General features: G+C 33.0%; 1 protein-coding gene across 1 annotated transcript in view; it reads right to left on the bottom strand.

Moving 5' to 3' along the window:
* The window catches only part of CNTN1 (contactin 1), a 250874-nt gene that overhangs the window by 74208 nt on the left and 163964 nt on the right, over window positions 1-12702 (bottom strand). Inside the window, exon 14 of the mRNA XM_052000864.1 lies at window positions 9562-9682. Within this exon, the coding sequence (XP_051856824.1) occupies window positions 9562-9682 (121 nt within the window). The remainder of the gene's footprint in view (window positions 1-9561; window positions 9683-12702) is intronic.

Below are 12702 nucleotides of genomic sequence, written 5' to 3'. Positions count from 1 at the left end.
ATGAATTTGTCCCTCCTGGGCACAGACTTTCTCCATTCTTTCCCACACCCATACTTTTGTGACTCATTTGCCTATACCAAGCAGGAATTTAGGAAATATGCTTAGTTGTCACCATAAGTTAAGGTGAAATCTCACACTAACAGAAAGGATTTTTGAAAAGGGATACCTTTCCTCCTTCTTCTCTGAGAGGAGAGAAGTCTCAGATCCAAGGTCCTGAAGGAGGTCCTAAAAGATCTTAAACCACTCTTTAGTTTTGCCCTTTGCTTGCAATTTTGCCCTTTGTAAAAAAGAGCACAACAGTATTCCACCAAAAGAAAAAGTAATACTCAATTGAGTATGAGGCTAGAGGTGGTGGAGACTATAGTTGTCCAGAGAATCCAGTGGATTGACTCTTTCAGTAGAGAACCTTTCATACCCTGTGAGGAACCAATTCAGCAGGAAAACAATCTGCCTAGTTTATCCAAGCAATGAACTTGACTTCTCCAGTAGGGATGCCATGTAGTGAATTTTGAGAGTATTCTCTAGAGAGAGGAAGAGCTACAATTCCAGAGTTGTGAGTCATTTTGTTTTCTAAACATCTTCCTTACTACCATTGTTCTTTAAATGTGCGTCTATTCTCCCCAAGCTAGACTTGGTGGGGAGTGCATTCAGGATTTGTTTATTTTGGAAGGTAAGCTTTGTATCATGTTTCCCCAATAATAAGACCTATCCCAAAAATAAGCCCTCCCCTTACCGTGTAAGATTCCTCTAAAATAAGCCCTCCCCCGAAAATAAGCCCTGTTGAGATTGCTACTGTAGTGAAGGTGATCCCCTGTGCTACACGCTACATTACGGTACCCTCTGTATGCACCGTCCCCGTCCCCCCCCCCCCCCCGCCCGGGTGAAACGCACACCGCGCTCCGAGCTGCATCCAATCAGAGCTGCAGCAGTGAGAGCGTCATCCTGTTCTTCCCCAGTGATTTGCTTGCTGGCGCCATTGAGAGCAGTGCCGTGGAGGAGAGCTGAGGCAGGGCAACATAAAAACCCGGTATGTAAGTGGGAGTGAGGGGGCATGATGGAGGATAAAAGGGGCATGATGGAGGATAAAAGAAGAACTCAGCCAGCACTCACCGTGCTAAAGAAATGAAGAACTTCCTTGCAGAGAGAAGAATAGATCAAGTAATGATTCCTGCAGGAATGACTGCCTATCTCCACACCCTTGATATTACAATAAACAAGCCATTCAAGGACCATTTGCGCATGGAAGTCAATGACTACATTGAAAATAGAATGGAAAGAAATCAGCGTGGAAACTTTGTGAAGCCCTGTCTGCAAGAAGTCATGACTTGGGTGAAGAAGTCATGGGATAAAATTACTGACAGCTGTGTCACCAAGGCACTACGAGCAGGTTACCTGGACAAGACATGTTCATTTAAAGAGAGCTATATTGCTGGACATGACAGATTGGGTCCACTTCTTCCGAAGGAAATAGAGGCGCAAGACATCCAGGATGGAATTCAGGGTATGGACATTTATGACGATGTTGTTGAAGAAGATGACATGATCATTATTGAATAAAGGTACTTTTTTTTGTTCACATTTACCTGTTTATTAAAATTGCTGTCAATGTTCATTAAAATAAGCCCTCCCCTAAAAATAAGCCCTCTGGTATTTTTCTGTCCAAAAAAATTAATAAGACAGTGTCTTATTATCAGGGAAACACGGGTAACTACTTTTCATGACATGGCCTTTTGAGTAAAAGTTTTCTAAAAGCTATTAATGAGAACATAGGTGGAAGAATCATTGAGTTACAGTACTAGAAGTAGATATCTATAAGGAAGTTCTAGAGACCCAACCTCACAATGTGAGTACACATTGAAAGAGTGAAATAAACTTTTGTGAATTGAGAGAAGTATCATCATTTTAAAATATACTTGGGAAGAGGCAGAGGAAAAGAAATATAGTACAAATTGTGAATAGTTTAATTGTTATTTGGACTTGTTTGAAAATTAAATTGTTAGTTATTTGGACTTGTATGAATAGAGAAAAAATGTAAAATTTATTAACCAGAGAAGCAAATTTTTAACCTATTTCCTTTCTATTAGATACAAGAGTGTCAAGTTACGAAAATTTTGCAGCCTCTGGAACGTATATATAAACTATATGGGACGGGGGAAATAATAACTGATAAAAGTTAGATAAGTCTGCTTTTAGTCTTCACTAAAGAATGAGGGAAATAACAAGAAACATACATTTTGATATTAATCCTTTTACTGCTAGAGATTTTGGAATCCTGCCAGGCTATTGTGGATATGTGTGAATTAAGAGATTAATAAGAAAAAATCTCTTTCATATCATTGAATTTGGCATAGTTGGGCTTACAAAGAACTATAGACTAATTCAGTCACTCCAGCAATTAAACTTTTCCCAAATTTGTACTGTATCTCTTCTCCTCTCTGTCTCCCCAAGCATCTTTAAAAATGATCTAATAACAAAGAAAACTTTCAACATATTTTAAAGAAGCAAAGAACCTTTCTTTTCCCCCATACATACATTTACAAACTCTACCTATGATGTCTTTCTGCTCAGTTTCCAGGAAAAAATACCAAACACTGAAAACAACTTTTATTGAAAGTTTGAAAATCTTCAGAAAAAAATTACAGAAGATATTTTTTTGTGTGTTTTTAAGATTTTTAATTTTAAAGAAAATTAACCTTTAAATATCATGGTAAAACTTCTGGGAGGAAGAAAGTGCTATTAGCATGCATCTGACCAGTTTTCTTAATGTCACTCTCATAATGATTAAAGAAGAAATTTTACTAGCTTTTGCAAGACTATTATGGTCATTTGAAAGTAGGAATGGATATAATATAGATGTCCCAATATATCCTGAAAAAAATTACAATGATGCATAACTCTATTTCCCATTTTCATCTGGCCTTCAAGTTGCAATATACATATATTTTCCTCTCTGAAACTCTAGCAATTTGGTGTAATTAATGAAAATGAACCTAATTGTTTTTTTGTTTTTACTGAGGAATGATGTTAAAAACAAGGGAGCCATCCTTCCCTCCAATTTTCACAACTTGTAGAGAGTATAAACTTTTTAAAGAAATGGATCCTCCTTTGTTGTCTCTACTTATAATCATTGCAGAGTTTCCTCATCATTCAAATAATTTACACTCTCCCCCAAAACAATACTTATGTTTGCCTTCAAGATAGAATAACTATTATGGGTTATATAAGAAGAAGTATTTCATGATGATTCATGCTATAGTCTCCATTGTGATATTAACAGATCCTCAAATTAATTTTAAATTGTTTGTTAAAATAGCAATTGGTTTGGTTTTCCAAACTAAGTTTATTTGGTTGCAAATAGAATTCATAAATAACTTTTGAGAGAAAATCAAATAATATCTTCTGGCCATTTAAGCAACCATGTTTTGTTTGTTTGACTAAGGGAGTTCTAAAAAATAAAAATAAAAATAGCTAAAAGTGATTTAAAAATTAAATTCATTTTTCTCTGAGTCTTCAGAGCCATAATCCACTGTTTAGTGAGAATTTCTATAGTTACTGAGACAACTTAGTGTTAACAGATAAAGAGCTATTCTCAGTTGAAGTCCTGCCTTTGGTACATAATGGTTGGGTGGTCCTTTGGCAGTTATTTAACTTCTCAGTTATTTAGGCAACTCTCCAGAATAGTAAGTTGAAAAAAAAGTACTAATCTTCATTGATAAGAGTTTTTTTATCTGAGAGTTTTCCATAGAAGGTCTAGCTCTGATATTTTACATAAATGCATACAATGTCTAAAAAATATATGGTTTTTATAGGTTTTATGAAAAAATATAACCCTCATTAATGTTAGTTTAACCAAAGTGGGAAAAAGGAATTGTCCTATTCTCTTAAAGTAAAAAATATAAAAATTCCTAAAATCAATAAAAATGAAATGTGAAGATAGCATATATATATATATATATATGTATGTATATCAATCATGCCATAGTCAACTACAAAATACTATTGTGTAAAGCAATATGTAACCTTCACATGATAACACCCACCATCATTTCTTCATCTCACTTACCAGAACTTTTATAGCTATGGAAAATTCTTGGCAATTTATTACTTTGCCAAATCACTTTTCTTTGTTAACATTTGATATTTTTAAACAGCAATGCCTATTTTGGGCTTTGTAAGTGTGTGTGTGTGTGTGTGTGTGTGTGTGTGTGTGTGTGCATATATATAATAGTATGTACTTCTAATTTTATAAACAGTTTTTCAGATAAATTTTGGAAACCTAAGCGCAAATAATTTTATAACAATATGATTTATCATTTCTTCCCCTCTTTCTCTGACAATCAGTTGCCACTTTCATGTTACTTTGTGTTATGTGAAGTTATCAGCTAAGCTAATAGTTAATAGAAAAAAATCTTAAATGGTTGAATTATGTTCATTAATATTTTTGTTACATATATTTAAGGAGAATTTAAATAGGTAGAAATGGAGCAGTGAGAAAACTTCCATGGAACTGTAGTGTAAATCTTATGTCTTTTCAAAATATGCTTAAAAGATTCAGAAGAGGAAAGGATGAATTTGTTTTTAAAAGGCCCAAGGATTTTTTGTTGCTTTGTTTGTGAGAGAAAGGGAGTAGAGATTCCAGAAACTGTAGATATGAATTAATTTTATATTGATCTTTAGCATATGAAAATATTTCATAAAAAATGAACTTCAAAGGTGAGTGGATAACTGACAACATAGTCATCCAAGTAACCATATCCTGATTGTAGGAAACGATCACGGGGTTGGAGGCAGGTTTGCACAAACCGGGAAAAAGGGATCCAGTATGATTTTCTCTTCATCTTTTCTGCTCTGACCTGAAAAAAGGAAAGATTGTGGCTGAAGGGGCAGTTTGTAAGCTCAGCCAAGGAGCAGGAAACCATACATGTAGCAGGCCAGGTTTTCTGAATTGTGATTAGAGATAATAATGGTAAGTAAATGTGTACAAACATTCTATGGCATTCTATATCTCTGGAATAGACTGAGTAAAGAAGAAGAGGTGATAGATAAGTTTTCATGCATAAGTCAAGTTTTGTATAGCCTGAAGTCGTGTCAGAACTAAAGGAATAAATATGTTTTATTGATGAAGAGACAATTTAATGTTAGTTGAAAGCATTTACTAATTTAATTAGTCTGGCAAATGAAGCTAACATTCAATTATTTATGCTGTTATTACAAACAGTTCTTTGGAAAAAGAAGATACTAGTTATTTTTTTAAGGTATTCCAGTCTTGCTGGTATTTTCACAATGGAACTATGTGTGCAATTAATTTTAACCAATAATTATATTGTTATGTTATAAATATGTTTTTGAGAAAAATTATAAACATCTGGATTATGTTTAGTAATTTTCTTCTCTATTGTCCATGTTTGGGGGAAACTCTAACCACTGTTCCTCTGTTATCCTAATAGGCTTCACTTATTAGATGATGATAGCAGATATTGAAACTTTAAGCATATTTCCTATGAAAAATCTATATTTGCAGAGGTTTATCTTGATAATTTAACTCTAGTAAGTGATGGTAAACACCATAAAAGTCATTTATCCTTTTCATGTGTCTTACAACTTCTGAAGTACTAGTGATCTCTTCTGACAATGATTGTTTTGACAATGTTTTGACATATTATTTCCCAGAATATATCTAGGAATTATTTTTGAATAAATTTCATTGTATTTCGTGTAGTTCATATTTTATAATCCACCAATCAACACTTCAAAGAGATTCTAGGAGGATTTGGAAGGCTGTAAAAATCTTCTAACTTCAGATAGAAATAAAAAGAGAAGAGGAAAGGATGAGGAAGAAGATAAAAGAGGAATTTTTGGAGGGGATGAAGGTTAAGTAATAATAGTAGGGTAAGGCACTGAGCAGAAGTAAAGTGGAGGAGTCAAGAAGGATAGGAATAGAGTGAGGAGTGTAAGCTAAGCAGAGAGGTGAGAAGGGAAAGGTAAAGGAGGAGAAGGATAGTGAGGAAAATAGGGAGAAAAATAAACAAGTAATTATAGCTTAGAATATAAATTGGATGAATTCACCCACAAAATGGAAACAGATCAAAGATTAAAAATCTGAACTCAACAATATGGTATTTTCAGGAAATGTTATAAAAATGAGAGATACCCACAAACACAAAGATCAGAACTAGAATTTATTATGCTAAAAAAGCAGGATTAGTAATCATGATCTCAAAGTTAAAAGTAAAATAGATTTAATCAAAAGAGAAAAAAATAGAGAAACTATACCATATGTCAACAATATCAATCAATATTGTTTTGGACTATTTAAAATAACTAAATAGTATAAAATTGGAAAATTAGTGTGGTGTAAGAAATGATAAACTGATGAATGTAAAAAAATAATAATAATAAAAAGTAAGATGCTAACCATCACAGCAACAGCAATAGCTTCAGGAACTCTCAGCCCAGAGGTGACAAGGGGGTCAGACAATTGGTCAAAAAGAGATTACAAGGGATTCTTTGCAGACACTGAAAATGAGCTGGCACAACTCTATTACCTGTACACAATTATGGGTCACAGTTCCAGGAAGGAGAATAGTGCTGGTGTTTAGTCACAAGGGAACAGGGGGCCCTGGTCATAGTTCCAAAGTACAGTCCTAATGCTTGCAGCTTCAAAGAAGCAGAGGCTATTCCCAGACAAAAACCCACAATTTTCCCAGAATTATACAACCTTAGAAACACCAAACACTTGCAGACCTCCAGAACTATCTCTGAAAATAACAGCATGAAAAAGCCTGAAGCTTGGGACAGTGCTTCCCCATCCTACAGTAGGCAGAATTTAACTTTAACACAAAGTTCAAAGCTCAAAAAAAGGGAAAAAAAATTGGCATATGGTGTGTACTTTACAATCACCTCTCATTAACCCTTTCTTGACCTTGAAGGGAGAAAAAATTGTTTAAGCCAAAGATCTAGGGTGTCATCTCTCCCATAACTAGTTCAGAGATCCTCTCCTTTTGATTCTGCTAACCTATCTTATTGTAGATAAGTTCCCAAAAGAAGATACCAAAAAAAAAAAAAATGCTGGAAAAATATAGGGAACTTGATTATATTCTGTTTGTTTAAATTTATTAGCTGCATAATCTTAAGCAAGTTGTTTTATTTCTGTTTGCCCCATTTTCTGAAATGTAAAGAGAGAAATAATAATGGTACCTACCTTTAAGAGTTGTTGTAAGGATCAAAATAACATAATGATTGTAAAGTGCTTGTAACAGTGAAAGACATACAAAGCACTATATTATTTCCTTAATTGGAAGTCTGATAACTCTAATGTGGTGTTAAAATGCCAAAAATAATAAATTAATTTTTATATGGGATATTTTGGAAATGTAATTAGCTGAACTAATGTCATCTGAAGGTTTTTTCACGTTTTAAATACATGATGTTGTTTGTGTTATTGCTATATTTCTAAATTCTCTTATATTGTGAAATTTAAGAAACCTTTGTAAGAAAAATATTGTTAGACAAAATAACTTCCCTTTTCAATTTGGATTCTGTGAGATTATGAATTGGGCTTTTAAATGGAGGAAATAAAACTGTTAAATATTTAATGAGGTATATTTTATTACAAAAGATAATGACAACAAACTTACTATATAATATTGAATTTTTGTTTGAAAATTTGGGACTATTATAAAAGTACAGAAGATGATTTAAACATTAAACATGTTATTTCAACATAAAAATTAAATGTTAACTGATAAGGAACTATCAAGAAAGCTTACAACCGTAAGTTGTGCTTAGTGAAATTTTGCTACTTAAGATAAATATTCTTGGGATTTATTATTTACTATTATTTTAACTTTTGATTACAGGAATAATTGTCTGAACTGTCATAAAGCCAATAGTAGAAAATGGCATGTGCTGAAATCTGGGAACTGCTTTAAAAAAACTGTTCCTGGGAAAAGTTTTGGGGAACAATTCTGACATTTCCTAAGGTAGGATCTTCTTGACTTTATTGCCCTGTTGTATTATTTCCTCTTTGAAAAGGAAATTTTCCCACCTAGGTTAAACCTGAGACTTGCTTTTAATATCCTGTGTTCACATGATTGGTTATGAAATATGATTCATGCCAGGAATCAAACAGAGCTAAGGAAATTTTTCCCTACATTATGATACATGACCTTGTTATAACTATGCCTCTTCTTTTTCTTTTATAGCAAATTTCTATATTCAAGAAATTTTGTTAGTACATGATAAAGAAATAATAGATAGATACTGACTCATCTATGGGTTACTATTATATAAGCTGAAAATAGGAACATCTTATAACTTAACCTGTATTTTGGTCAAATATAGATGATATTGTCCAAAGAGGGAAATGATTAGACAAAGTAATAAAACAAAGATGTAATGTAAAAGTCTTCTAATTAGATGAAATAGTAAATTTTGACAAAGCAACAAGATTAGATGAAAATACATGTACATGTGTATATTACTGACTTCCAAACTTCCAAATCTTTCATGGAAATCCAGGCTTCGAGTATACTTTAGTAATACGTTCTCAAAATTGCCATTAGCTAGTCCTTTAATTTAGAAGAACTACAGGCAACAGATTTAAAACTAGAAGTTATAGATTATTTGCCACTCTGCATTGGTGAAAGGATTTTACAAATAGGGAATTCCCCACATAGAACAATGAAACATAAGGGGTCCTATAAATCTACTGTCTACTACTATCTTTTGTACCTATTTTTTATTGCAGTTTTGTTTATGCATCAATCTCCTGTACTAGATTATAAGCAAGGAACAAGAATCTTATTTTATTAAATTTAGTTCATTTCAATATAACCTATTCTAATTTATGCTATGACTGAAGCTACTGTTTAGAAAGAAAGCAGATTTTTCCTGATTTTTTTTTCAAAAAGAGCCCCACCATAATTTAACTACTAAATGATTTATTATATGTATTATATGCTAGACAGATGCTGCTCTTTCTCAGAATTGTATAGCCACCTAAGAAATAAACTACTTAAAAATCTATAGCTATCTTATCTTGGCAAGTTTTCCAGTTAGTTGGTTTTCAAAATGGCAATATTTAAGGATAAGGTACTTAAAATAGTACCCAAGGAAATTGTGACTAAAGCCAAAGGAAATAAGATTTCTTTAAGGCATACCTATCTATGTAAAAATACAAAAGCATTGAGCTTTAATTTAAAATATAAAATAACCGGACCAGGAATAAACACAGCTAATATATTTATTTATTCCTTTAAAAATTTATATTTTCTACTTGCTGAAAAATTAGTAAATGAGAATTTTTAGTTAAGTAGAAGAGTACATAGACATTTGTAATATAAACATCTACACAGTACAGTTTTAGTAAAATAAACAAAATCAATACTGTCTATTACTGGTTTAGGCATAAAAGATTATTAAGTAGAGTTTAAAAATGCTGTCTTCAAGAATCAACAGTGTTACAATATAACTACATAAACTTTCCACTGGAAAATATTATGAATTGATATAAATCAAATATATTTGGTGTTTTGAATAGAAAAGTCTTAAAACTCTTACCTCGAACAACAAGGTCTGCTGATGCAGAGGAATTATCCACAATTGTCTGAGCAGTGCAAGTATAACGTCCAGCATGTTTCAGCTGGGCATTTTTAATAAGCAAATCACCATTGGAATCTATCTGTTTGAAATTTAAAAAAAATTCATAATTGGTATTATTTTCATCAGTTATGTAGTATGTATACACATGTGTGTATACATATATATTTCCATATGTGTGTGGATATATGCATAAGCTGCTAGTAAGCAAATTACCTGATCTCTTTAGGTTTCCTTACATATAATTTTCAGGGATTACATAAGATGTTTTCTAAGTTTATATCTAGTTTTAAGTTTTCTACAATTTCTACTAAAATGAAAGAAAAATGAATGGAGACAATTTGATTGACACCTTCCTAGTTAGTCAATAAAATAGAAGATTATTTGATCTTGATATCATTATCAATGTCTCCTACTTCAATCTACATACATGTAATCGAAACAGATAAACCATGATTGGGTAAAACTTGATCTGCCTGGATATACCACAGTTGAACCAAAGTGAAAAAATGAACAAGATATTCACTCCATTTCTAGGCTTAGGGCATTTTTTTTCTAGTTCTCCCTCATACCTAGAACACTTTCCTTCTTCTACTCTGCTGACCTCCCCAGCATACTTTAAGTCCCAGTTAAAATTTTAACTATACAAGAAGCTTTAAGAAGTGTTATTTCTTAATTTTAATATTTTCCTTCTTTTAATTATGACTTATCTTGTGTATATATATGTACATATACACACACACATATATGTAATATTTGCTTATATGTTGTCTCCCCTATTACACTGTAAGTTCCTTCAGGTCAGGGGCTATCTTTTGCCTTTTTGTGTGTGTATGCAACACTTTGTACAGAATCTAGGTCAAAGCACTTGATTAATAAATGTTGAATTGAATTGAATTCTTTTTAAACTGCTTCTATTCTTTAGATGAAGTATATGTTTTATTTCCAGTTCTAGGTTGCAACTGGGCCCAGTTCAATGTTGGTAATTTTTTAGCAACTAGTTCTCTAGAAAATGTATTTAGTATACTCACAACATGCTTTTAAGTTTAATCTTCATTATTGATATTTTCCCCATCACTTTTTGAAGACTAGAAATTAACAACAACAACAACAAAAATCAAGCACTGATGCTGCAGCATTTACTTATTTCTGAGGTATTAATGTTGCCACTAAAAATTTAATAATCACAAGAGCTAGTATGAACTAGCTTCAATATACTCCTGACTAGATCTTCTTTGTTAGACATTTGGCCCCACAGCAGTCATTAAGTCATTTCAAATCGAATAAATGCTTAATAACTATATATCTGGAACATGCTATATCCATGGTATTGTGCTAATCACAATTCCTTGCTCATTAAATAATGAATTACTTTTCAATATATCAAATACTAGTAGGTCAAAATAGTAGGAATTTTTTGGAAAGACATTTTAAGCTAAGATAATGGGGAATGTTGGAGGGGATGTGGGAAAACAGGGACACTGATACATTGTTGGTGGAATTGTGAACACATCCAGCCATTCTGGAGAGCAATTTGGAACTATGCTCAAAAAGTTATCAAACTGTGCATACCCTTTGATCCAGCAGTGCTACTACTGGGCTTATACCCCAAAGAGATACTAAAGAAGGGAAAGGGACCTGTATGTGCCAAAATGTTTGTGGCAGTCCTGTTTGTAGTGGCTAGAAGCTGGAAAATGAAAAAATGTCCATCAATTGGAGAATGGTTGAGTAAATTGTGGTATATGAATGTTATGGAATATTATTGTTCTGTAAGGAATGACCAGCAGGATGAATACAGAGAAGACTGGCGAGACTTACATGAACTGATGCTAAGTGAAATGAGCAGAACCAGGAGATCATTATATATCTCAACAACGATACTGTTTGAGGACATATTCTGATGGAAGTGGATCTCTTCGATAAAGAGAGCTTTAATTGATCAAAGATGGACAGAAGCAGCTACACCCAGAGAAAGAACACTGGGAAATGAATATAAACTGCTTGCATTTTTGTTTTTCTTCCCGGGTTATTTATACCTTCTGAATTCAATTCTCCCTGTGCAACAAGAAAACTGTTCGGTTCTGCACACATATATTGTATCTAGGATATACTGTAACCCATTCACCATGTAAAGGACTGCTTGCCATCTGGGGGAAGGGGTGGAGGGAGGGAGGGGAAAAATCAGAAGAGAAGTGAATGCAAGAGATAATGCTGTAAAAAAAATTACCCTGGCATGCGTTCTATCAATAAAAAGTTATTTTAAAAAATTTTAAAAATTAAAATTAAAAAAAAAAGACATTTTAAGCTGTTGTGGGTCATTAAAACAAAAGAACACTTTGGGATTAAAAAAACTATGTGATGGAAAGTAAGATGTAAGAAGATGAGAAAGGTTAGGTTATTATGGGGGTTATATTACTAAAAGTTTTGACTACCAAACATTCTAATTTATCTTTGCTTCTAGAAGCAACTGGAAACCAATGAATTTTTTGCAGGGGAAAACTCATTTTACAAACTGAAGAGACCTGTATTTTAGGAAAATGACTTTATGGCTAAATGAAGTAAAGAAACTAGTAGGGTATTGTAGTAATAGAAGTGTGAGGTGATGAGGGCCTACACTAGAGTGGTTGCAGTGTTACATAAGAGAAAAGGGTATATTTGAGAGATGTTGCAAAGTTAAAATCAGCAGGCCTTAGTAACAGCTTGAATGTGAGGGATGAGAAATAGTGAGGAATCTAGCTAGGATGGCTCCTATGTTGGGGGTCTGAAGGAATGGGAAGATGAAGTTGCTATTCAGGAAGGCAGAGGAGGCTTAAGAGGAAAAATAATGAATTTTGTTTTGGACTAAATGAGTTTAGGATGTCTACTGTTCATGGATTCTGTAATGCAATTCAAGATTCAAGCTTGGAGGTCAGAAAAAAAGATTGGGACAGGAAAGGCAGATTTGAGAATCATCAATATAAAGGCAGTAATTAAATTGGTAATCAACTCCATCACAGATTTCAAAAGAAGTAACATAGAGTAAGAATTGAAGTAGAGGACAGAACTCTGAGGGACATCTACAGTTAGAAGTTGTGATCTGGAGATAGATCCAACAAAAGAGAA

This window comes from Antechinus flavipes, chromosome 5, assembly GCF_016432865.1.
Source record: "Antechinus flavipes isolate AdamAnt ecotype Samford, QLD, Australia chromosome 5, AdamAnt_v2, whole genome shotgun sequence".
Classification (NCBI taxonomy): Eukaryota; Metazoa; Chordata; class Mammalia; order Dasyuromorphia; family Dasyuridae; genus Antechinus; species Antechinus flavipes.
The sequence above is the reverse complement of the archived record's forward strand: the minus strand, read 5'-3'. Positions and strand labels throughout refer to the sequence as shown.